The 25,342-nt window shown below is 47.3% G+C and overlaps 1 protein-coding gene across 4 annotated transcripts; it reads left to right on the top strand.

Annotated features, from left to right (window-relative positions):
• The first annotated feature begins 2,728 nt into the window (after nucleotides 1-2,728).
• Nucleotides 2,729-25,106, top strand: PARP16 (poly(ADP-ribose) polymerase family member 16). 4 transcript variants are annotated; one of them, XM_046010091.1, is made up of 7 exons: nucleotides 2,729-2,953; nucleotides 3,567-3,873; nucleotides 15,046-15,183; nucleotides 17,420-17,626; nucleotides 20,295-20,466; nucleotides 22,045-22,186; nucleotides 23,543-25,095. In XM_046010091.1, exons 2-7 carry the CDS (start codon nucleotides 3,700-3,702, stop codon nucleotides 23,676-23,678), a joined length of 969 nt encoding a protein of 322 aa, XP_045866047.1. In that variant the 5' UTR covers nucleotides 2,729-2,953; nucleotides 3,567-3,699; the 3' UTR covers nucleotides 23,679-25,095. The 4 variants fall into 4 exon arrangements, with proteins under 4 accessions (XP_045866047.1, XP_045866046.1, XP_045866045.1 ...); XM_046010088.1 differs by lacking the exon at nucleotides 2,729-2,953 and adding an exon at nucleotides 2,986-3,069; XM_046010089.1 differs by lacking the exon at nucleotides 2,729-2,953 and having other exon boundaries at nucleotides 2,968-3,873; nucleotides 15,046-15,126; nucleotides 23,543-25,101.
• The last annotated feature ends 236 nt before the right edge of the window (nucleotides 25,107-25,342 follow it).

Below are 25,342 nucleotides of genomic sequence, written 5' to 3'. Positions count from 1 at the left end.
TGGCTTTCCGGCTGAATTCTACCAAACATTTATTTTATTTTATTTTATTTTATTTTTAAAGATTTTATTTATTTAGTTGACAGACAGAGATCACAAGTAGGCAGAGAGGCAGGCAGAGAGAGAAGCAGGCTCCCCATGGTACAGAAAGCCTGATGCGGGGCTCGATCCCAGGACCCCGGGATCATGACCTGAGCTGAAGACAGAGGCTTTAACCCACTGAGCCACCCAGGCACCCTCTACCAAATTCTTAAACAAGAATTCATACCAATTTTTCACAAACTCTTTGAAAAAAATAGGAATGAACACTTTCCAACTCATTCCTTGAGGCCAGCATTACCCTGACATCAGCACCATACAGAGACATCACAAGAAAACTACAGAGCAATATTTTTATGAATATGAATGAAAAGTCCTCAACAAAATACTAACAAACCTAAATCCAGTGACATAGAAAAATAATCATGCACCTAAGTATGTGGGATTTAGCCCCCAAAATGCAAGGTTGGTTTAACCATCTGAAAATCAGGTAATACACTGTATCAATAGAATAAAAAACAAAACCCACATCATCATCCCAATAGATGTAGAAAAAGTACTTGACAAAGCACAACCCTCTTTCACGAGAAAAACATTCAACAAACTAGAAATAGAAGGGAACTTCCTTAACCTAGCAAAGGGCATATCTGAAAAACCCACAGCTATGATTAAAAAAAAAAAAGTATTCATGCTTTCCTGGTAAGATCAGAAACAAGACAAAATACATGCTGTCACTTCTTCCATTCAACATTGTATTGGAGGTTCTAGTCAGGGCCATTAGGCAGGATAAATAAATAAAAAGTATCTGAATTAGAAAGGAAGAAGCAAAATTATCTCTGTTCACAGATGACAGGATCTGTCTATTTAAAAAAACTATTAGAACTGGTAAACAAGTTCAGTAAATTTGGAGGCTATAGGATTGATATATAAAAAGCAATGGTATTTCCCTACATTGGTAATGAACAATCTAAAATGAAATTAAGAAATTATCCCACTCACAATAAACAAGTTCAGTAAATTTGGAGGCTATAGGATTGATATATAAAAAGCAATGATATTTCCCTACATTGGTAATGAACAATATAAAATGAAATTAAGAAATTATCCCACTCACAATATCATGAGAAAGAATGAAATATTTAGGAATACATTTAATTAAAGAAGCACAAGACTTATACTCAGAAAACTACAAAACATTGGTGAAAAAACAATTTTTTTTAAGATCTGAATAAATGGAAAGACATTCCATGCTCAGGTACCACAAGTACTAACTACATAGGGTTTCTTTTGAATGTGATGAAATGTTTCAAATTGACTGTGGTGATGGTTGAACGTATCTGTGGAGATACTAAAAACTATTAGATTTTACACTTTAAATGGGTGAATTGTATGGGCTGTGGATTATACGTCAACAAAGCTGTTTTTTTTTTAAGTTTTTATTTTAATTCCAGTTAGTTAATATGCAATGTTATATTCATTTCAGGTAAATAAAGCTGTTTTTTAAAAATATAAAAAGTAAATAGTAAAAAAAAAATTATAAAAAGTAAATAAATAGCCAGCTCCTGGCTAGCTCAGTTGATCTCAGGGTCCTGAGTTTGAGGCCCACGTTGGGGTAGAGATTACTAAAAAATAAATAACTTAAAAAAAAAAAAGAAAATAAGCACAATGATAACTCAGCTTGTTTTGTAGAGCGCCCAGACACTCAGAATTGCATCCCCAGAGCGGTTCCCACACCCCCTTCGGTTGTGGATGTTTCACCATGATTCTCATTTCATGTGTGAGAAAACATATTCATTAAAGTAAATTTCATGTTTTCATCCAGCAAATAATCCTTGAGGCCAAGGAGTTGGTCTTGTCTAAGATCCCACAGTGAAGAGGTAGAATGAAGGTGGGTGTCCAGGTCTCCTGTCCCACTGTTGCTGGCCCTGCCCTTCTGGGCCTGAACTTCAGTAGCCATGTTAGTTCCCGGATCCCACGAGGTCCTGGGCACTAGGAGTCTTGTCTGAGGATGTAAGGCTCTAAGACACTTGTTCGTTAGTCCCGACCAGTCTGGGCCTCCTAGCAACTAGAGGTTTGATGTGACTCCTGGGAGCAGCCTGCACTCAATGCCTGGCCTGGGAAGCCCTGTGGTGTATGGGGGTCCAGTATTGCTCTTCCTCCCAAAGTCATGTATACAATCCAAAGTCTTGGACCACTTCTTCTCAGAAGCAAGAGCCCAACTCAGCCTGGATGGGGAAGGAGGGGAAGCTCCTCTATTGGAGGAAGCTAGGGTGTGGGAGTGGGGGCCAGGGTATTGAAGGGCTTCTTAGTCTAGGAATTAGCAGTTTCCTGTGCTTCGATTTCCAGGTGACCATGAGGCCAAATTGAGGTTTTCTCTAACGGGGTTGTGAATTGGGAGAGGGGATGGGACTCTAGTCCCTTCCCTTCTGCAGAGTTCGGTCAACCTCCCCTCTGGCCTCCCCCATTATTTGTCTCTCCAGGTTCTCTTTCTGACCAGACTCCAACGAAGGATCTTGCTGACCCTTGTCTGAGAGGCCAGAGACTAAAGCGATGCAGTGAATTCTGAAGGCTGAGAAGCAGAGGACAGGTCTTTTGGTTTTCAGATCTAGATGTGGATTCCAGGTTCACCCGATCCGGCTGTGGGACCTTGGGCAAGCAGTGCAGCACGCTGAGATGCAGTTTCCCTGGGTGTTCAATGGTTCCCTCTGCGCAGTCCGTTTTGGAGGGAAACGTTCAGGCGAGAGGCCGCAGCTCAGCAATTCCCACAGGCTCAGCCCGCGGAGCTGAAACAAAGGCAAATCCAAGGGTGGGTCAAAGGGCGCCTGGGTAGTTCCTCTCCCTGGCTTTTGCGACTACGGCGTGCAGCGGCGTGGGCGACTCCACCGGGGCCCCACACCTCGCGTCGCTGTCCCCTCAGATCTGGCAGGGCTGACACACCCGGCACCCGGGCGGGGGCGGGCGCGGGAAGGGGCGGGCCCTCGGCTGGGCAGGGAGGAGCGCGGAGCAGCGTGCGGAGCGCGGCCGCGAGGGGAGGTAGGCCCGGGCAGGCAGTACGGCGCGGGAGTCCCTCCCGCGGGCAGGGCACCGCGGGCTGACGTGCACCGCTCGCGGAACGCCGGCGGCGCTAGGGGCAGCCGGGCGAGCGCCGGGGCTTCGGCGGTGCAGGGCGGGAGGCGGAACAGGAAGGCACAGGCGGCGCAGCAGCTTCTCCCGGCGCGGAGAGGGGGCTTTTCCCCTGCTTCCCCCTGAGGGTGCCCGCCCCACCCCTGCCCCAGGCTTCTGTAGAGGACACGTGTCAGCACGTTCCCGCCGTTGTCGTCTCATCCCATGTCATAGCCCCTCCCCGGGGCCTGGGACACCCCCTCTCCCGGCCCCATTATTCCCAGGCCCAATCTCCCACGCAGAACCGAGGTCCCGGCCGGGTCCTTTTCCTCCACCGGCCCGTCTCCCCAGACAGCGAGCGCCCCGGCCCGGCTCCCAGCCGAAGACACCCGACACACGTTCTGACCTCTGCCATCTTCATCCCTCAGCCTAGCTCCACCCCGGGCCTGGGAACCCTGGTGTCCTTGGCCCGTTGTCCCTGGGCCCGGCTCCGCGCTGACCACAGGCTCGGCCCTAGCCCCTGACCCGCGCGTCTCCCCCGGCAACGCGCCGCCACCCGGGATGCAGCCGGCAGGCTGGGCGGCGGTCAGGGAGGCGGCGGGCCGCGACGTGCTGGCCGCCGACCTCCGGTGCAGCCTCTTCGCCTCGGCGCTGCAGAGCTACAAGCGCGACTCGGTGCTGCGGCCCTTCCCCGCGTCCTATGCCCGCCCCGACTGCAAGGACTTTGAGGCCCTGGTGAGTGTGCTTCTCTCCACCCCTTCCCGCGCTGTCCTCTGCGTCCCAGGCCACGTGGCCTGTGGACCCGGATTAGTGAACACGCCAGCCCCCAGACTTAACATTCCCAGCCGGGCCTTAAGGAAAGTTTCCATGAACTCACAACACCCATACCCTAATATCGACAATCCCAAGGCCCTTGGTGGTTACTCCCTCATGTTAATGACAAGTAACTCCCAGGAGTGAATTCAGAATTCAATAGCCGCATAAGCCTCCACAAAATTTCCTAGCATGGCCAGCAGTAGGGGGGTTGATCTGAATCAGATGCTTCTACTAAGTAAGAAGTTATTCATCTCTTTACAAGTAATCAGACACTAAAAAATCACCAAAGCCACCCAGACCTTGATCTTCAAATGAGGTAATATGTGGGCAGTACTTTCATGAATTGTAACATACAGTCTGCATGTCAGCTGTTATTTCTCCCATGATTCACAAGGCACTTAATTTCTTACAGAGTTCACCTCAGGGTCAGCAGTCCAGATATCAGTTGTCTTTGTAATTCAAATGTTTGGATTTACCTAGAAAAATACAGTTTACAAAAATCAGTTCTATAAGAAGTAGAAAATCAAAATAGTCTATAATCATTAAAGGCATTGAGTGAGTAGTCAAAGATTTTCCCTCAAAGAAAACTCCTGACCTACCTGATTTCCTTGGCAAATTCTACCAAACACTGAGAGAATAAGTGCTTCCAGTTTCATTTTGTGTAAAATTCTTTCAGAGTATTGAAAAAGAGGCTCATGAAAGCTTGATCTAAACCTGATAAGGATAACACAAGAAAAGAAAATTATAGGCCAGTGTCACTCGTGAGTATAAATGTAGAAATCCTCAAAAAAACTAGCATCCTGATTCTGGCAATGTATAAAAAGAATAATTCCCCATGAACAGGGTGGATTTATTCCAGGTATCAAAATTAGTTACACATTAAAAAAAAATCAATGAATGTTATGAACCATGTTAACAGATTAAGGCAGATATTTTGAATCAAGAGATGCTTAGAATTTTCTCTGATGAGGTGGTCAGAGTCGGATTCCCTCTTTGCTATCATTCTCAAGAGGTCTAGGGACAAAGGCCCAGCCTCCTGCCCTTATCTGGTCCATTACAGCCCAGACCAGGGATGTGTTGAGGGCACCCCAGGCCTTGACCACAGTGCATAGGCATTTCAGGGTACAGGGAGTAGTGGTTGGAGAAGGATAAGCCAACTGACTTCCCTCGTGGTTTGTTCTGAATATTCAGATATTCAGTTTTGTGAGTTGTGATATCAGAGCCTTGGGGATAAAACGTCCTTCGGTTTTGTCAGGAGATATTTATGGAGTGTCTGCTGTGGGCCAGGTGCTAAGGGTACAGAATTAAAGACCCAAGGAGAGATTAACAGTGTGTTCAGCTGTATTATGGAGTAAGTCTGTATATACAACATAGAAGTCCGGGGCTGGAATCCCAGTCCTTGGCAGTGGACTAAGTAGGGGCTATGGCTGATGCCATGCTGAGTCCCCAGGGATATGGAGGGTTTTTGAGGAGCAGAGAGCAGGGAAGAGGTATTCCAGGAGGAGTAGCAGGATGGGCAGAAAGCCAAGAGCTCACTGAGAAGGACAAGTCTATACTTTAGTGTGGCTACCAAGGGGAACAGGAAGAGATGAGGTTGACCAGAGCACACAGAGCTGGGCATGTTTTACCAAAGATGTGTTGATTTTACCCTTGGGCAGAGGAGGGCATTGGTGAGATCTAGGATGCATTGAGGTTTTTTTTTTGTTTGTTTGTTTTTTAAGATTTTATTTATTTGAGAGTGAGCGCACAAGTGGGGGTGGGCCAAGAGAGAGGCAGAAGCAGATTCTCTTCTGAGCAGAGAGCCTGATGTTGGGCTCTATTCCAGGACCCCAAAATCATGATCTGAGTTGAAGGCAGATGCTTACTGACTGAGCCACCCAGGTGCCCCCAGGATGCATTTCTGAAAGACCCCTGAGGAGGCAGGGTGAGAGAGGGAATCTGTCAGGAGGAGTAGACAGAGGAGGAGAGATTAGGGTCAGAGGGACCAAACTCAACAGAGATGGTGCCCCGCAATGCATTTTATTAATTCTGACCAAGAAACATCCAAATGGTCTAGCATGGTCATTATGTTCTTTTCCTGTTGGAAGGTCTTCTCAGCAAACAGAATGAGGTTGGGTTGACAAATATGGGATAAAAGCAAAGGGAGCTTTGGAATTATTTTGATGTGCTTGTGTTTTTTTTTTTTAAAGATTTTATTTATTTATTTGACAGAGAGAGAGATCACAAGTAAGCAGAGAGGTAGGCAGAGAGAGAGGAGGAAGCAGGCTCCCCGCGGAGCAGAGAGCACGATGCGGGGCCCGATCCCAGGACCCTGAGATCATGACCTGAGCCGAAGGCAGCGGCTTAATCCACTGAGCCACCCAGGCGCCCCTGTGCTTGTGTTTTTTAAAAATTTATTTTTATTTTAATTTTTTAAAAAGATTTTATTTATTTATTTGACAGACAGAGAGAGAGAGATCACAAGCAGGCAGAGAGGCAGGCAGAGAGGGGGAGGTAGGCTCCCTGCTGAGCAGAGAGCCAATCCCAGGACCATGACCTGAGCCGAAGGCAGAGGCTTTAACCCACTGAGCCACCCAGGCGCCCCTAAAAATTTATTTTTAATTATGCAAACAATGGTTGGATATATTTTTGTTATAAAATATACAAATGATATGGATAAAGTAAAAATGCCCCCGGCAGAGCTCACCCTATTCCACATTCCCCATAGGTATCAGTGCTCTCAGTTGAAGGCACTGTCTTCCTTCCTGTCATATCTATAACCTCTTAGGAGAGCATTGGTAATTAAGGTAAACCCAAATAGCCAGCCTCTCATTTGTAGGGACAGACTGTTTAGGCATGGGGCTCTTTGTGCCAGTTCTAGCCAGGGCACCCTTGCTCCCAGGTGCCACTGAAGAAACATGGACAGGTTCTTCCCATCCTGTTCTGGTGCCTTATTCCTTATTGGGCACCATTGTGAGGGAAGCTAGGCCAGGCTCAACAGCTTCTTGGCTGTGTGTAGGCATGGTTTTAACGGGCAGTTTCCCTGGAGAAGGCCACTCACCAGGCAGGGCCTTGCACCATGACTTTTGGGGGCCTGCACACATTCTTAAATAAATATACCTTAGGTTTCATTTTGCCACATGTTACATGAATTGTAGAAAAGATGCAGAGAACTTGGTATCTGGACCTGTATCTGACTCAAAGCTTAGCTTTTTATTATTTTTAAGTAAACTGTACCCCAATGTGGGGGTTGAACTCATGACCCTGAGATCAGGAGTCCTGTGCTGTACTGACTGAACCAGCCAGGTGCCTCCTTAAAAGTTAGCTTTTAGAGAAATCGGAATCAGGTCTGGACTTGGCCTTCTGGATTATTTTGTGGTTCCCTGAAGAAGGAAGGTATAGAGCTGTTAAAAAGTCTCTCATTGTTAGCTTAGAGCTCTTGGAAATAATGTAAAACAGTGTATCATTTTCAGCCACTTTTATTTATTTATTTAAAGATTTTATCTATTGATGTATTTGACAGAGAGATCACAAGTAGGCAGAGAGGCAGGCAGAGAGAGAGGGGGAAGTAGGCTCCCCACCGAGCAGAGAGCCCGACGCGGGGCTCGACCCCAGGACCCCGGGATCATGACCTGAGCCAAAGGCAGAAACTTTAACCCACTGAGCCACCCAGGCACCCCTCAGCCCCTTTTAAATCATTTTCTCTCCGCTGTTATTACACACCTATAACACATGGGTTGTTTCCAAAACTTAGAACTCTGGCTGAATTACTTTATTGACTGTGGCTTTCCTGAGAACATCCCCTACTGAACCAAGCTCTTGGCTTTAGGCATGGCTCTGGCCTTATTTTGTCACAGTCCCTGCATTCCCAAATCATCTCTCCAGTGCCTTGTTTGGAGGATATTTCCATTCTGAGTCAGCTCTTCAGTTTTGCACTGGGAGTTCTTTGTATTCCCAGGGCCTGGCCTGAGATGTGCTTATCACATGTTTGAGCAATCAAATTAGGTATGTGCTGATTGCTTCTGACTGAGGGTTTCTAACCCTGTTCCCTTGGGAAGAGGGTTGGCTAAGCTCCTATCAGGTAAGAAACCCTCTAAGATTCTCGGGATGTCCTGTAGCCCTGACAATTGACCCCTGAACTTAAGGTTGAGCTATCCTGGGCACAGTTCATATTCCCCGAGTCACTTTACACAGAATCTTGTCACTGGCATCACAGCTGTTAAGTTTTTTGTTTTGTTTTTCCGATGGAAAACATCATGCCCCAGTTCACCATTACCCTGAAGACCCTTTCAAGGGGTAGGAGGTTGGGGGGAATGGCTCCTTTGTATTAATTCCAGCCCTTTACCACCCAAAGTCTGGTTGAGGACCAGCCACATCAGCATCACCTGGGAGCTAGTTAGAAATGCAGAATGTTGGTCCCTCCACCCCAGACCTACCCAATCAATACTTGCATTTTAATAAGATTCTTGGGTATTTGTGTGCATTGTAAAGTCTGAGAAGCACTGTGTCTAGCCTACCCCATTCCTTTCTACTATTTTGGGGGCGGAACTGCACTAATCGACTCTTCTGGTTCTGGTCTGTGGCTTGTGCTGTCTAACCAAGCTGTGTCCCCAATGTCTGGGTTAAACCATGAATAAGCTTCTCTCTGTGCTGACTCCAGGGAATGCCTGTCCTCTCCACACCGTCTCCCTCTTTGTCCAGACAAACTTTTCTTAATCCCTTAGGACATAACTGGAACCTCATCTTATTCTCAGCCTCTACCCCCAGCAGTTAGGAGTGCTTCCTTTGCGAGCCTTCACAATTTAAAAAATTTTGCTCTTTTAAATGCTGCTATGACAAACTACCTTGTAGAGTAATCGTTGTTTACATCTCCAGTTATTTTCTTGAGATAAATTCCAAAGGGTGAAATTGCTGGTTCAAAGGGTAAGCAACCTCTCTAAGCGAGGCTTTTAATGCTTATTTTCAGATTATAAATTGAATATTGACATTTACTGGGGGAGGTCACTCTTTTTTTTGTTTAATATTTTTTTTTATTTATTTGACAGAGATCACAAGTAGGCAAAGAGGCAGGCAGAGAGAGAGAGAGGAGGAGGAAGCAGGCTCCCCGTTGAGCAGAGAGCCCGATGTGGGGCTCGATCCCAGGACCTGTGATCATGACCCGGGCTGAAGGCAGAGGCTTCAACCCACTGAGCCACCCAGGTGCCCCGGGAGGTCACTCTTTATACAAGGGTCAACCTTGGCTGGCATTAGAATCCCCTGGAAAGCTTTGAAAAATACTGATGTCTGGGCCCTATCCCTGGAGATTCTGATTTCATCTCTGAGGTGGAGGCTGGGCATTGGGATATTGTGTTTATTTGCAGAGAATATATATGTTTGTTTGTTTAAAGATTTTATTTATTTATTTATTTATTTGACAGAGAGAGAGAGAGGGAGATCACAAGTAGGCAGAGAGGCAGGCAGAGAGAGGGGGAAGCAGACTCCTTGCTGAGTAGAGAGCCCGATGTGGGGCTCAATCCCAGGACCCTGAGATCATGACCAGAGCCGAAGACAGAGGCTTAACCCACTGAGCCACCCAGGCGCCCCTGAATATGTAATTTTTTTGTTTTTGTTTTTGTTTTGTTTTGTTTTTTTAGCAGCAAAGTGAGGTTTATTGGGCAATAGCAAAGTGATAGCACAAAGCTCCCAAAGAGGGAGGGGACCCAAAGGGTTGTCTGGGAATATGTAGTTTTAAGATTTTCCTATTAATTGATCATTTTCATGAACACCCATCTGCTGGGTAGTGAGGAAATGATGATGATTAGATTCAATCCAGCCCATAAGTGTCCATTTAGGTACATATGTGATATCTCAAGGTAAAATTCTGTCTCAGATTACCTATTTAGTTCCCTTCTCTCAGAGGTGGTCTCTGAAGAATATACAGATATAGAAATATAAAATATATTTCTATATTCTATAAAGATATATAAGTATAGAATATACAGATATAGAAAGGTATACAGATATAAAAAGATTTGGATCAGACGTAGGTTATGTGGCATGACTGTTGGTGGATGTGTGGCTAGAAAAGTGTCTCAGCCTGTGGGATAACAATATGGAGAACCCAGGGGTGGGATCATCCTTCCGGTACTGACTACCTCCTTCCTTCCCAACCATCCCAGAAATGCAGGCTTTTCCTTATCGAATTGGTGAGCGGGAGAGAGGAGGCATTTGATTAATAATAGTACAGTACCTGATGCTTACATATTACAAATAGCACTGAACTACCTGCCTGGCACTCTTTTGAACTGTTTCTACGTAGAACTCATTTAATCTTAACGACTCAGTGATATGGGTTCTCTTATCATCTCTGTCACTGTCAGCTAACCAGTCTCCCTGTGGGCATTACACCACCTTCCAGGTCCTAGATAATGGCAGCCTGCCCCTAGAGAACCATTCCTGTAGAGGGACTCCACAATGACTGCTTGTGTGAAGAGTTCTCTTCTAAAGTAGACTCTGACCCTCAGTCTGTTTTCATGAATCTGGATTTTTGTGCAAAGCAAGGTATACCGGCATATAACAGCAGTGGCCACTTTTGCCGGCTTCATCCCCGCAGCCCAGTGGCTCCCCCCATCCCACCCACTCTGCTCTTCCAGGTGTCACTTTATCAGTTTGGTTCCTGAGGCTGGTGACCTTGGCTGTACCTTTTGGTTCATTCCCTTCTAGCATCTTCCCCCACATCTAGTAATTATGATCTCTGGTGTTTTTATAGGTAAGGATTCCACCCCCACCCCCACCGGAGTTCGTTCTTTCCTGCTGCCTGCCCTTTTAGAACATTAACATTAATTAACATTAATTAGTTAGTTAATTAATTAACATTAATTAATATATAAACCTGAGTCTCCCCACCTTTTCCTGGTGGTAAGAATCGCCTGTGGGAACATCTGTAAACACAGATTCCTGGGCCTCCTCATCAGGAGATTGTGATCTTGGTGTTTGCAGACCGTCCACTGGGCTGTCCTGTCACTTCCTGACTCAAAGCAAGCACAGGAGTTGCTTGGTTATTGGTCTTCTCTTTCCTCTGTGTGTCCCCTCCTGGTTCCTTACCCTTGATCTCTCAGTCACCCAAACCACCTCTTTTCCTGAGAGACCAGTGCTGGTCACCGGTCAGGTCCTGCCTAGGCTCCTTGACCCCTTCTCCAACTGAATACTTCTTTATTTCTCAGAGCAGAGGCTGTGAAAGTGGGGTCTGTGGGATAACAGGCTCTATTTGTTCCCCTTGCCTTCTAGAAATTGGGAAATTGGAAAAAAAAAAAAAAAAGGCAGCAGCTTGCTGATTTCTTTTGAAAAGAAAGACATCTGAGCCTCCATAGCCCAGCTAGAACCTGGCACCCTTGGGCAGAAACCAGCTGGGGGTTGGTGGCTGGGCCCTTCGTTGGGCCGGGGATGTCCAGTTCAACGCAGTCCTCACCACTCTCTCCTAGATGCCTCCCATGCTCATTTGCATGACTCTTTGGCTCCGAAGGCATTTGAGCTTGGGACCACCTTTTGCCTGTCCCACTGGGAGTGCCATCTGCTCTGCCTCTCAGAATCCTCCCCACCACTGTGTCCTACCCATTCCATAAACCCTTCCCTCCACCTTCTCCCCGAACTCCCAGAAATGCCTTCCTTCCTCCTGAACTCTTCTCCTCAGTCAGGTTTTTGAGAAGTGCCTTCCACTGTCTGAGCTGCGGCTTGTCTAACTCTTATCTTCATGGAGGGTTTTCTGATTCCTGACCCTGCTCCATACTACAGGTGACATACATCTTTCTCTATCTTTGACAAGACTTAGGCTCAGCCAGTAGCTGTCTCGGTTGTATTATTTGGTGGTGGTGGTGGGGTGGGGGGTGTCTCCAGGAACATACCAGATAAGCTTCCCAAGCACCTTCTTAAAGTTTTGTCAGAATTGCTCCTTGGGGCTAAAATAGTGAATCCATTAAAAATTTCTCCATTGAATGGTGCCTGGTTGACTCAGTCTGTGGAGCATGCAACTCTTAATCTTGGGGTTGTGGGTTCAAACCCCACATTGGGTGTAGAGATCACTTAAACCTTTAAAACAAACAAATAAATATATTTCTCCATTGATTTGTTGGGAGAGGATCCCAGAGAATGGACTCTGAAGTCAGGCCGCCGGACTTCATGTCTCTGCCCTACCTCTGAATAGCGGTGTGACCCTGGGAAAGAGTTGAACTTCTCCAGACCTGTTCCCTCCCCCTTTAATACAGGCTGTGTGGAGGCTAAAATGATGATGTATGCCTAGCATTTAGCCTGGCGCCTGGTATATGGTAAGGCCTGAATAAATAGTAGCTGTTACTGTCTTGTTTGAACCTTGTGCCAAGTTCTAGGCCAGTTGCTGGGTCTCCAGGAGACATGAGATGTGGTTGGCCCTCAGGAAGTGCTTGTCCCAACCGGATTTGGGGTGACTCCAGAGAGTCAAGTACCAACATGGGATTTTGCCTAGAGGACAGGGGAACACAGAGATCCTGGGTGGTCAAGGACAGGGAGGTGACTTTAGGCTGGCCTTGAAGACCCCATGAAATATTATGCTGGGCAGCTGCAGAAGCATAATAAAGGAAAGACACAGGGCAGGTGAGGAATAGCATGGGGGCAGTGGGTAGGAAGTTTGTCGTAAGAGGCACTGTTAGGAAGAGAGGCCAGGTCAGACCAGATGTCCAAGGGCTTGGTAAAGGAAGTGTTGTTAGCTTTGGCGAACTATGTATAAGCCACCTAGTTAAATTTGAATTTCAGATAAGCAACAGATAATTTTGAAAGTGCAAGTATGCCCCCCAATATTGTATGGATTATACTTATACTGAAAGAATGAATTTTGTTGTTTATCTGATATTAAAATTTAACTGGTGAGACTGTAGTTTATCTGGCAACCCTGCTTGTATGCCTGGTTCACAAAAGGCCCTGCTCAAGTGCAGACAGGTTTTACTCAGGAGGAAGAATTCCATTAACTTGTTGGAGCAGATTTATTTTTCAGAGTAGTGTGAAAGTGAAATGGGACTTAAGGGAGGTCAGTTGAGGGGTTAAAGAGTGGGGATAAAGCAGGCAGCCTGGCAGGACACATAGGGGCCCTGTCTGGGCAGGCAGCAGTGAGAGGGCCGGAGCTCTGGAAGAAGGCTGGCTCCAAGGAGGTCTCAGGGGAGCCTAGGTCCTGCCCAGAGCCAGGAGGATTCTCTCCCACTTTCCCAGACTGAACCCCTAAAAGGGGCCTGGCTTAGCTGACTGGCCTTTTGCAGGCTCCCTGTGCCCAGGTCTGCACTATTGGCGAGGGTCTGTGGCTCACAGGTGGGATTGGAAAGAGGAGTGATGGGGCGCCTGGGTGGCTCAGTGGGTTAAGCCTCTGCCTTCTGCTCAGGTCATGATCCCCGGGTCTTGGGATCGAGCCCCGCATCAGGCTCTCTGCTCAGCAGGGAGCCTGTTTCCCCCTCTCTCTCTGCCTGCCTCTCTGCCTACTTGTGATCTCTCTCTGTGTCAAATAAATAAATAAAATCTTAAAAAAAAAAAAAAAGGGAAATAGGAGTGATGAGGACAGTCATTGTGGGAGAGAATACTCAGCTCTGTCTCTGGGATAACAAGGATGGAACAGGAGAAGAAAAGAAGGACAGAGGCCACAGGCTGCTGGGGGGTATTCTCTGTGCAGGCAGCAGGCAGTGGGGAAGGCCACTGGAGGGTACCCTCAGTAGCTCCTACAGTCTATAGAACAAAGCCAAGAGTCCCCAAGGTGGGTTAAGGTCATTCACAGACTGATGTTACCTTCTCACTCCTCTTCCTCCTGGCGACCCTTCCCCCACACCTCAGGCACATGCAACCTCCTACAGTTCATGATGATGACCGATCATGACAGTCCCACTAACATTGGAGTACTTAATATACTCCGACTGAGCCACCCAGGCACTGTCATCCATGGTTTTTAACTGGATCCTCACTGATGCTCCACAAGGCATGTAGAGAGGGTTCTATTAGAAGTTCAAGGCTAGGGGCACCTGGGTGGTTCAGTGGGTTAATGCCTCTACCTTCGGCTCAGGTCATGATCCCAGGGTCCTGGGATCCAGCCCACACTGGGCTCTCTGCTCAGCAGGGAGCCTGCTTCCTCCTCTCTTCTCTGCCTGCTTCTCTGCCTACTTGTGATCTCTGTCTGTCAAAAAAATAAATAAATAAATAAAATAACAAAAAAATAAATAAAAGAAGTTCAAGGCTAGTGATCAACTCTTTGGAAATAGAGATAGGAATAAAGTAACCCCGAAATGTTTCTGATTTTCATTTGCCGAGCTAGGAAATAAAACCCCCCAAGGTCAGCAACAGCCAACTTTCTAGAAAAATGGAAAGGAAAAGAAATGGACGTGTAGAGATAGACCTGGGACCTTCTTTCATCTTCCCAGCAACCCAATATGGAAGCAGTGGGGAGTGAGGAGATGAGTGGGTGGGCACCTCAATGAAGCCCCATGTGCCCCAGAGGCTGGCCTCTTTCGTGAGAACACCACAGACATAGCTGCTGGGGTCCTCAAAGAAGTCACCACACTCACACTCAGGGAAGCCCAAAGCCATGGATTCCTTACTCATAGATTCTTCCAGTCCAGGTACAGTTTACCATTCTGGGTCATTTTTTCCAAAGCAGTGTTGCCTGCTTGTGTATGGAGTTGCTGCACTCCAAGAGATACGTTAACAGGGAGTTAACTCATGCTGAAGGGAAAAGGCTTTGTTCACCCTCTACCCACACTTGGATATACCGTGTATTTGGTAACACCTCCTGGGAGGTGGCGGTATCCCATAATCAGACATTAATATTCCTGCAGCCAAATGTATCACATCAACAGCAACAGGAAGTGGGATAAGTAAAGATTAAACTAACCCCATAGCAGCTCAGGTCAGGTTTTGTACCAAATGGGTTACGAGACCATGTTTCAGTGTTCAGAGCTTTTGGAGTTTGGTATTTGGAAGGGGGAATCCCAGAGCTGTACCTTTCTTTCCGTCTTCGGAAATTCCTTGAAACACGAAAGACGTGCAGGTTGCCTACTTCACCACGAGAGGGCACCCCGTTATCATTTTGTTTAGGATCCTTGCTAATGGAGGTTTTTTTCCTCACTTCAGCTTGCAGATGCCAGCAAGTTACCCAACCTGAAAGAACTTCTCCAGTCTTCTGGAGACAAAGACGTACGGGCCAGGGATCTGGTGAGCTGGATTTTATCCTCAAAGGTCCTGACAATCCACAGTGCAGGGAAGTCAGAGGTGAGACTTTGGTCTATAGGACAGCAGATCCCTAGGGCTGAAGGGCTCTGGGACCTCCTCCTGCACCAGAATGGCCTGGGAAGCTTGCTGAAAAGCAGCTTCCTGGACCTTGCCCTGAGAGATGCTGATTCTGTGTCTGGAGTGGGCTCAGGAACTTGCACACTGGCAGCGCGAAGCAGTGTTCTCCCCGTTACGGTGAACCTGGAGTAGGCCACTGGGTACATCTCAGTATCTCCGTCTCCTCATCTATAAATAGTATACTTCCATCAGGGAACTGGCTGTGAGAATGGAATGAATATTCCCAGCTAGAAAAATGCCTTAGGGTACATGCTAAGGGCTCAGGAAATGTTGGGTATCACAAGGGTGGACCCTTGACCACACCTTAAGAACACTGGCCTCATCTAGTTGTCAGGAAACACAAAGGCAGAACCTGGTTCATGGAACACTTCAGGCACTGGGGTTAAATCCCACTTCCATCTAACATTCAGTCTCCTTTTCCCCATTTGTACACTGAGAATATTAATAGTTACCTCAGAGGGGAGCTATGGTAGAATGTATGGCACCCGCAGTATAGTTTGTGACACAGACTAGACATTCCGTAATCTGGTTTCCCTTGCCTGGCCAGGATCTCCCAGGGACAGGCTAGGAGGACAAGGACTGGGGCATGAGACGGCAGACCCCCTGGCCTTGTGCTCTTGCCTCAGAACAGAGCAGGGGTTTATCTGTGTTGTTCTTTACTTAATCAGTTTTAATTTAAGAGCATTTAATTTTTACAAGCTCCTGCCAAAGACAAAAACTCTCTTCAAGTGGCAGACAATTGGGTGTTTCGGATTCTGGTGTCTAGCGGTGTCCACCTGTGTTGGTAAACACAGTCAGTAACAGAGAGCCCTAGAGTGGGAGTCAGGAGATCCATAATCAAGTCTGGGCTGGGTTGCTGACTCGGAGAAGATATCTCCGTTTCACGTCTGTCATCTGCTCAGTTGAGATTTAGTCATTCCTTTATTTATCCTCTTCAAGCATCTACTAGATGTTGGGTGCTGGAGCTAAAGTAGATAAGACAGTGGTTCCTTGCCTTTTAATTATAGGTCAGTTAAATTTCGTTAAAATGTGGAGTGGAGTGTTGGCACTCCACATATGGAGTGAGTATTATTAGCTTTTTAATTTTTATTTTATAGCTCAAGTAAGGACATTAGGCTGCTATGTATCATCACTTTATAAAAAGATATTTTAGTACAAAAAAGGAGGATGGCCTCAAAACAATGACAAAGACAGGCTCGTGGCAACCTGACAGCAATATAAACATATCTGTTACTTTGTCCTTAGTTTTCTCATTTAATCACAACCCAGAGAAAACTTTGCCACAGACTGGTTTTGGTCTATGACTTACTGTTTAGAAATTACCCAAATGATGTGGTCCCTGCCCTGAGAAGGATCACTGCCCGTCAGGAAGAGCTTACTCTTCTGTATCAATTTGGTTTTGTTGCGTAACAAACCATTCCCAAAACCTAGCGGCTTAAAACAATATTGATTGCTTCTCAAGATTCAGTGGGTTAGTTGGGTTGTTCTTCTGGATGGGGCTGGATGATCTAGGGTAGCCTCACAGGTCTGGGTCTTGAGCTGGAATGGCTGCTGTGGTGGGCCTCCTCTGTGAGGCCCTCATCCTACTGAAGGCTAGCAGGGGTTGTCGCCATGGCAGTGAAGGGTTCACAGCAGCAGGCCCTTTTCAAGTTTCTGCTTGCTCTATATTGGCCAGGGTCAGAGCAAGTCACATGGCCAAGCCCAGATTCAAAGGGCAGAGAAATAGATGTCACCTCTTGGTGGAGTTCTGGAGTTCCCACCTGCAAAGTCAGTTACAGAGGGGCAAATGGACAAGGATGGGAGGAAACATTTTTGGCCATTCTTGCACTTGATCCCACCTTTCTACCCCCTGAGATTATTGTAAAGATGGAATGCAGGAAATGGATGTGATGGTGTTATGAAAATTAGAGGTAGTCTTTAGTTAGAAGAAAGAGTTCATGCTTTGCAGCTTGGTGTAGGGAAAAACAGTATTAGAGGGAAGCAGTCTTGAGCTGTAAGCTCTGAGCTTATTTATAAACTGTTGCCTGTATTCTCATGCAACTAGTTGTTCTCATGAGCAGAGCCCACAGGAAGTAAGCCCAAAGCTTTAGGACGCCATTTTGGCAGCACATCTTACCAGGTTCCCAAATAAAACTGCCACTTCCTACGTGTTTTCAAGTTCGAAAAGATCCAAAAGCTGACTGGTGCCCCTCACACGCCTGTCCCCGTGCCGGACTTCCTGTTTGAAATTGAATACTCCAACCCAGCGAACGCCAAATTTTATGAGACCAAAGGAGAACGGGACCTAATCTACGCCTTCCACGGGAGCCGCCTCGAAAACTTCCATTCCATCATCCACAATGGGCTGCATTGCCACCTGAACAAGGTGGGGCCTAAGCCTCCTGACGTGGGGGTCAGAACCCTGGGGAATTTGCTGGTAGAGGGTCGGGGGGAGGGGTTCACTAAGGCCTTGCCCCTCCTCGTATAGTCTGCAGACCAGTAGTAACAACAGCATCTGGGAGCCTGTGAAGATGCAGAATCTTGAGCCCACCCCAGACCTTCTGAATTAGAATCTGAATTTTAATAAGCTCTCTGGGTGACTCCTGTACTGATTACAGTTTGAGAAGTATTGATTTGAAGATGGTGCCCAACCTTGGCTGCCCATTTGGAATCATTTGGGGGAACTTTTAAAAATCCCAGTGCTTGGCTGCATCCCAAACCAATTAAATCAGGATCTCTGGATATGGAACCCAGACACCAATATGCTTTAAAAGTCTGGTGATTCCAGGGTATAGGCAATCTTTGTGACTCACCATGGTCCCTGGCCCAGCCACATCCACATCACCTGAGAACTTGTTGGACTTGTGGAATCTCAGCCACACCCAAGATCACCTGATACGGGATCACTTTAACAAGCTCACCAGGTGACTCGTAGGCCTGTACAAATTTGAGAAGCACTTGCCTAGGAGGAAAGCCTCCTAGGAGCCAGAAAAGACCACTTTAGCAGCTCTGTGTCTTAGGCAAATTTCATTAACCTCTCTGAGCCTCAGCGTCCCCATCTGTAAGATAGGATGTGATTACCCACCTTCTGGTGTGCTGAGAGGATTCAAACAGCTCATATATGCAAAAGGCTCTTCCTGTACTAGACTCCAAGAAAGCAAGGGCTGCTTTCATAGGCGGATGGAGAGGGAATCTGGGGTAATTGGAGGGCTGCGGCCTTCTGCCTCATCAGAGGGTCTGGTTCTGTGAGCCACGGGCTCAGCTGTGGCTGATGCAGCCCCGGGGCTAGAGAGACTTTTCCAGCACTGCTGTAGCTGATTAGTGCAGTTGGGTTTTGCGTAGGATGACGGGCTTGTTTATACTGGCTCTCAGCTTATTTTTATGGCCAGGCTACTGGAATCCAGGGGCCTCTGCTTCACGGCAGAGCCGGCCTGGAGAAGCTGCTTGCAGATTACAGGCTTGTACAGCAAACCTTCACTTCACTGTCTGGGGAGTCGCTGCGTAGAGGCATCTCGTCAGAATCCACTGGTTAAGCGGATGCTCTGTTGGCCACTTCTGTCTGGGTTTCCAGTGAGGGGCTTGCTTGAGGGAGCTTACTTGCCAGTTGAAGCTGTGAGATTATTTTCATAGTACAGATACCCGACCTTTCCCACTCTTGTTTCTCTGCTCACAGCAGTCTTGCTTGAGGTTCTTGAGTTGAGGGGGGTCTCGTTTGTGTATATATTGCAGCCAGAGCTGAGAATGGGTGTAGAGTCAGATCAGATTACATCCAGTGTCCTTGGAGAAGGTCTGTGTCAGCTTCTGAGACATGGGGACAGTGCCTAGGTTGGCAAGGGGCTTCCAAAGGTAAAGCAAAGGCTCGAGTTTCATTCCCCCTACACTTCACTGAACCAGCTTAGAATTGTGGAAGCCTGGGGCCTCTGAAAAAGACATCTCTCAGTTCCCAAGCTTAGGATGTTCAGTGAACAGTTTGAGTTCACTCAACAGATACAGACACTGCAGCCCGAAGATAGCAATTGAATTTCAACTTCAATTTCAAAGTCATCCATTGGTAGTAGCTACCTGAAATGAGAAGGATTCTGAGTCAGGATGACTGAGTGCCATGACTGGTACTGTTCTGCTGGCCATCATGGTTGATTATTGACCCTTTGCTGTGGTCTATTGTGGGCAAAAGATGAGTTTGCTACTGCTACCCATGATATGGGTATATCACCCATATGCTACCCATGATATGGGTATATCACCTGGGCTCATTCTCTCTCACCTAACATGCTTCCTCATGGAGGACATCACGTTAGCCCCTACCACTAGGGACCTGCCTCCTAGATTTTGGACATTTTCTTGGTTGACACCAATACGAAGAGTCATACTTACCCTGCCCCTAATACAGGCCTGCCTTATATGGTAACAGTTTCTGGTCTGAGATTCATTTCTTTTCCACATGACAACTTAGGTCCCTTCTACCCTCAAGTGTGATCCTCCTCCCTGTGCATAAGTGCATGACTTGGCTTCTGGAGGCTGTCAGTGTGACCACGCTAAATGCATTCGTGTAACAGGCATGACTAATATATTGTGACACACATGCCCTCTCCTGTCATGTGCCAGGGTCCTGCTCAGTGTTATGTACATGATCTCATTGAAGCCTCCTCTGTGATGTTGTGAAGGAGATAAACTATCAACATTTTGTAGACGTAGAAACTGAGACCCAGAGAGTTTCTATAACTTGCCAGCTTGTTGGAGGTACAGGCAGGATTCAAACTCAGGTCTGTTGGGACTCATATCTATGTTTTTCTCCTTCAAACTTGACCACTAATTTGCCAGGCTAGGTGGGCACATCCACAATCAAGTTCAACTGTCGTCAGATGGGACTGTGTTTAACTACAACTCTGAGATGATGTCTTAGAATGAGCTGACGTTATATACCTTTTCACGGGGAAAAAAGAGGCTTAAGAACTTGTTGCTTACAGTTTTATTGAAGAAAGACCTATGTCATCTTGCTGTGCCAACTTTACCTTCACTCAGCCCTGTTTCTTTGTTAACCTCTGCCATTCCAGACGTCCTTGTTTGGGGAAGGGACCTACCTCACCAGTGACTTGAGCCTGGCCCTCATTTACAGCCCCCACGGCCTGGGATGGCAGCGCAGCCTCCTTGGCCCCATCCTCAGCTGCGTGGCTGTGTGTGAAGTCATTGATCATCCAGATGTCAAGTGCCAAATGAAGAAGAAGGGTGAGTGAGCACTTGGCTTGGGCCCGGGCTATAGGTCTACTAAATGTACAGGCTCTTACTGTTGGCCCATCTGTTGAGTGGCACGCCCATTGCCAGCCAAGGAATGGGCTGGGTCCAAAGCAACATGGGACAGGAGCTTGACTTCACAGAGTGAGCAGTCTCCTTGGGGACACGTGATAAAAAAGACACACTTACTACAAGGTGGTGGGCAGAGCATACCAGGGGAGGGGGCTGATGAGGTCCACAGGGGCAGCTGAGAGGAAGGTGCAATCATAGTATGTCCAAGCGCTCAGGGAAAGCTCTGGGGTAGAGGGGAGCTTCAATAGGTAAGGGGCACCTGGGTGGTTCAGTCGGTTAAGTGTCTGCCTTCGGCTTGGGTCATGATCTCGGGGTCCTGGGATCGAGCCCCACATCGGGCTCTCCACTTGGTGGGGAGTCTGCGTCTCCCTCCCACTCTGTGCTCTCTCTCTCTCTCTTCCAAGTAAATAAATAATTTAAAAAGTAGATAAAAGCAAAGGTGTGAGGCCAGAATGTGGGCTCCTTGAAAGCAGAAACTGGGTTTCAGTCACTCTTGGGGACCTGGTATCTGCACAGAGCCTGGAACGTACTTGGCATTCAGTAGGTATTTGGTCAACTGAAGCTAAAGACGTGTGTCCAGACCCGTCCCTCCAGGCTACTTTGGTGTGTGCCCTGGGTAGGTGCCCAGAGGACGTGAGAGGCAACCGAAGCTGTGGGAAGTAAATCCTGGACTCTCTGGAGAGCAGATGACTAGCTAGCCACCTCAGTCCACTCTGATCTGTTCCTTTGAGTCTCTGCCTTGTGTGCTCTGCTGTTTTGCCCTTAGTGGCAAAAGAGTCCCAGAACTATTACTCTAGTCTCCAGAACTGACTGGTTGGTTCCACTGAGAAAACTGTCTGTTCCTGGCCTCTAATGTAAAACAACTGGAATCCTGAGGAATGGGCCCAGGTCTGACGCCACCCTTCCAAAGCAGGCAGCATGAATATCTGCATTTATAATTCTTAGGAAGTTTGCAAACTCTGACCTTCAACAACAGAACAAAACCTTGCAGTGTCTGCTGTCACATAACTTTGTTTGTTTTTACCAAGCTTCATCATGTTATTAAAAAGTTTGGGGTTTTTGTTTTGTTTTTTAAACAAGTCTTGGTACAAAGGATGGAACATAAGAGTTCTAAAAAGCTCGAAAATCTGGATGGTTAATTTAAAATGTCTGCTAAGAGACTCATTTTAGGTCAAGTTCTGTACCTAAGCCCAGATCATTTTTTTGTGATGGCCATCAGTCCGCTTCTTCCCTCTGCTTTCCCAACTCAGTTTTTTTCCCCCTTCTATCCCTTATTATTTTCCTCGGTTTTGTTTTGTTTTTGTTTTTTTTCCCCCTCTTACCTGGTTTGTCAGACTCTCCTGTTTTTTTGGTGCTCCTCTATACACCCACACCCTTCCTCAGCCTGCTGGGGCTTCTCCACCCTCATGACCTGGAGGCTTGACCTGTTTCTATTCATAATCTGCTTCTCTTATTCCTGAATGTCCCCCAGTAAAGCTGTGCTTCATTCTCCTTGTTCAGATTCCAAGGAGATAGATCGCAGGAGAGCAAGAATCAAACACAGCGAAGGGGGAGACGTCCCTCCAAAGTACTTTGTGGTCACAAATAACCAGCTCCTGCGAGTGAAGTACCTGCTGGTGTACTCACAGAGGCAGCCCAGCAGGTAAGGCGGGCGGTCCCCGCGAGAGGCTCAGGGCAGCACCGCAAAGCTGCATTCAGAGTGGCGGGTTCTCCGCTGCCAGCATCCCTTGCTCCCCAGCCTGAGACTTGAGCAGTGTATGAAGTATATAAAACACGAGGGGTGAGGAAGACAGGTCTGAGGAGATGGGGTCCTGGCCCTAAGAGGGACTGTGTGTTCCTAGTGAAGAAGATAGAGACTTGTAAACACAAATGACATGAGGGACTGAATGAAGCCAAATTGACTGCCCCAGAGCACGAGGCCCCCTCACCACCCGGGCTCCTGATTGCGGTCTGGCACCCACTGACTGAGGGGAAGCTGAGAGGCTGGGTGGTGCCTGGATGCCAGCTGGGAATGTGTGCGCCTGCTTGGTCACTCCCTGCAGGGGTGTGGACTCACCACCTGTGCTCTCTGCACCTGAGCTACTTCCTCATATTCTCTAAAATGGGAGTTGAATTCAAGAGCAGGTGAGACCTTTCAGCCCCTCATAGCCATGGGGGATGCCTCATCCCATCTCAGCAATGTGGTAGTTGATGGATGCGTGGGGGTCTCTAGGGTCAAGGGTTGCTTTAAGATCCTCTTGCCTTGTTGGGGTCTGTGGCAGAGCTTTGGATGGGGACAAGCAGTAGAGAAGCAGGTAAGATAGGAAAGGGAGTCACCTTTAATATGCCCCATTCCAGTGGTTTCCACGCTTCAAGACTTTATAAACCAGTAAAATCCTCCCCTCCCCCAGCCGTCCCCCACATTTGGGGAAATTTGGATAGGATTACTGAGTCTGAGGAACATTATCCTTTGGTTTAAAACCATCTGGCTTTTTCTACTTGAAAATTCCATTCTTCTCCCACTTCTCCCTGGAGTGTCTCTTAGTGTACACTCAGACGCTTTAGATCATCTCCTGGTGGGCCAAAGAGGGCTCCCCCAGCTCCGACTGATATATCTGTTCATGTGTCACCGTGAAGAGACTTTGGCTTAGTAACCTGCCACCTGCTGCCACCTGGGCAGACACCCTGAGCAAGAACCTTCTAGATCCCAAAGTCTCACCGAAGAAAAGACAGGTCATAAAAGGTACAAGAGGAGCCATAAGAGAGATGATCAGGATGAGCTCATTGCATAGCTGTCTTTGCACATTTAGAAATGTTCTGGTGAAAGATGTGTCTGTGCCAGGGCAAATAGCCCCAGATTTTTTGAGCAAAGGAGCATGCACGAAGCTTCATTTCATGGCTTACCCAAAGGATGAAATTCATCATTTCATCTTCTTTGAGCCAGAAGTTGCTGCATACACTTTAAAAAAAAAATGTTTTTCTCTTCTTGCCAACATCCTTTTTCTCCCCCCTTATGCAGGGCTTCCAGCCAGCTGTCCTGGTTTTCCAGCCATTGGTTTATGGTCATGATATCCCTGTATCTGCTGCTGCTGCTTATTGTGAGTGCCATCAATTCCTCAGCTTTCCATCACTTTTGGAATCGTGCAAAGAGATAATCCCTTGGGGCCTGGTGTGGGGGCCACCTCAACCACGTGCCTTATAATATAATCTGTTCTGTACTCCCCTTGCCCCATGTCCAACTGGGTGGAGTCTGGGGGCCAGCTGGGGACCACAGGACAATTTTCATATGCCATAAATGTATCGATCGCCTTTGACAATGCTCCTGGCCACACTCCGGTCAGTGGGGACCATGAGGCTCCTCACTCTGAGGTTTCAGGGGAGTCCTCCTGTCTGCTCCTTCCTAAACAATCCTAGGGAGTTGGCTTTTCCGCCAGGGCCAAAGGAAAAAATCCTGCTGCATTTAAAAACAAAGTGTCCAAGCTGTCAGTGGTATGTTTACAATCGCTCCTGGCAAACGTTGGCCCTTTCTCTAATGCCTTCTGGAAGGCGGAATATGTGTAGTGGGGACTATAAATCACTAGGCAGTTGCCTTGTTTTGACTTGAGACACCCAAGAGGAACAGTCATGTTTCTCATAAAAATCGGTGGGATCTTTTCTGAATTCCATCAGCCTTTGTACGTGAGTGCAAAACATTTTCGCAGTTTTCTCAAATCCACAAACAGCCTTCTGCTACAGTTGTCACCCCCCTGCCCCAGCCGTGGAAGGGAAGGAGCCAGAGACTTGATAAAAAAGACAAACTTGACAATGAGCAACTCATGTCATCTTTTTCTAAAAATTACCAACTGCTGATTACAGCTGAAATGGAAACACATGTTTGTGTTTTTTTGTTTTTCTTCTCTCTCTTTTTTTTTTTTTAATAGCTATTTGACAAATTCATCTTCGGGAGCTGAGTAAAAGGGAGATTTCTAAACCTAGAGCACTCTTTGGTCAGTGCCTGTAGTCTCTTTCCTGGCCATGTTTTAGAGAGCCGCAGGCCTGCCCCCTCTTCTCATTCTCACGAAGCTGCCTTGACTGTGGCCTCCCAGCCACAAGTGCCACGTCGCAGGCCTTCTGTGGGCTGCCGGCCTTCAGGACAGAGGCCTGCCTCAGTCTGCCACAAAGGTGCATGGACTGAGCCTTCCTTAGAGGGGTTGCAGGTCTTTGGGACTCAGCCTGGGCTTTAAAAGTGCCGAGGAAGCCTCTGGCTGCCCACGGGAGCTGCAGTTGTCCTTGCTGATTCTCTGCCCTTCCTTCCTGCCCTGTTTCAGCCATCATGGAGCCCCATCTGATTTGGGGGGTAGATTTCTATAAAGATGGTGGAAAATCAGCTTTCTATAACCTGTGAAGTTGTGGAAAAGCCACTATCATGGTTTTTACATTGACTATGGCAACATTTCAAAAATAATAAAGGTATTTTCCTAATTACTGAGCTGTCTTTGTGACTGCTTTTAGCCTCAGTGAGAGCCTGCCCTGTAGGCCTTGTTGCTAAAAATATTATCCTCTCCTCCCTTCCCTGTTCAAGGTAGAAGTTTGCTGGACAGCGTGTATCCCCAGGTTATCTAGTAGGTGTTTGATTTCTGGTCACTGATTGAACAAATATGAGCATCTGCTGTGTGCCGGGCACTAGAAATAGGAGTAGGATCAAAGTCAAAAATGCCCCGCCCTCCTGGAGCCGAGGTCTGGCCAGGTGGGGTATGGGCAGGCATTCCCAGGACTGAGGTTGGATTATATGATATTACAAAGGAGTTTTGGGAAATACTTGGCCAGGAGCTCCACCTTC

Source organism: Meles meles, chromosome 6 (genome assembly GCF_922984935.1).
Source record: "Meles meles chromosome 6, mMelMel3.1 paternal haplotype, whole genome shotgun sequence".
Classification (NCBI taxonomy): Eukaryota; Metazoa; Chordata; class Mammalia; order Carnivora; family Mustelidae; genus Meles; species Meles meles.
The sequence above is the reverse complement of the archived record's forward strand: the minus strand, read 5'-3'. Positions and strand labels throughout refer to the sequence as shown.

What these genes read in the sequence shown, in the direction of transcription:
- PARP16 (XM_046010091.1), top strand. Translation starts at nt 3,700, where the DNA reads ATGCAGCCGGCAGGCTGGGCGGCGGTCAGGGAGGCGGCGGGCCGCGAC. An exon ending in TGCATTGCCACCTGAACAAG is followed by an intron (nt 17,627 to 20,294) that starts GTGGGGCCTAAG and finishes CTGCCATTCCAG; the next exon opens with ACGTCCTTGTTTGGGGAAGG. An exon ending in TCACAGAGGCAGCCCAGCAG is followed by an intron (nt 22,187 to 23,542) that starts GTAAGGCGGGCG and finishes CCCCTTATGCAG; the next exon opens with GGCTTCCAGCCAGCTGTCCT.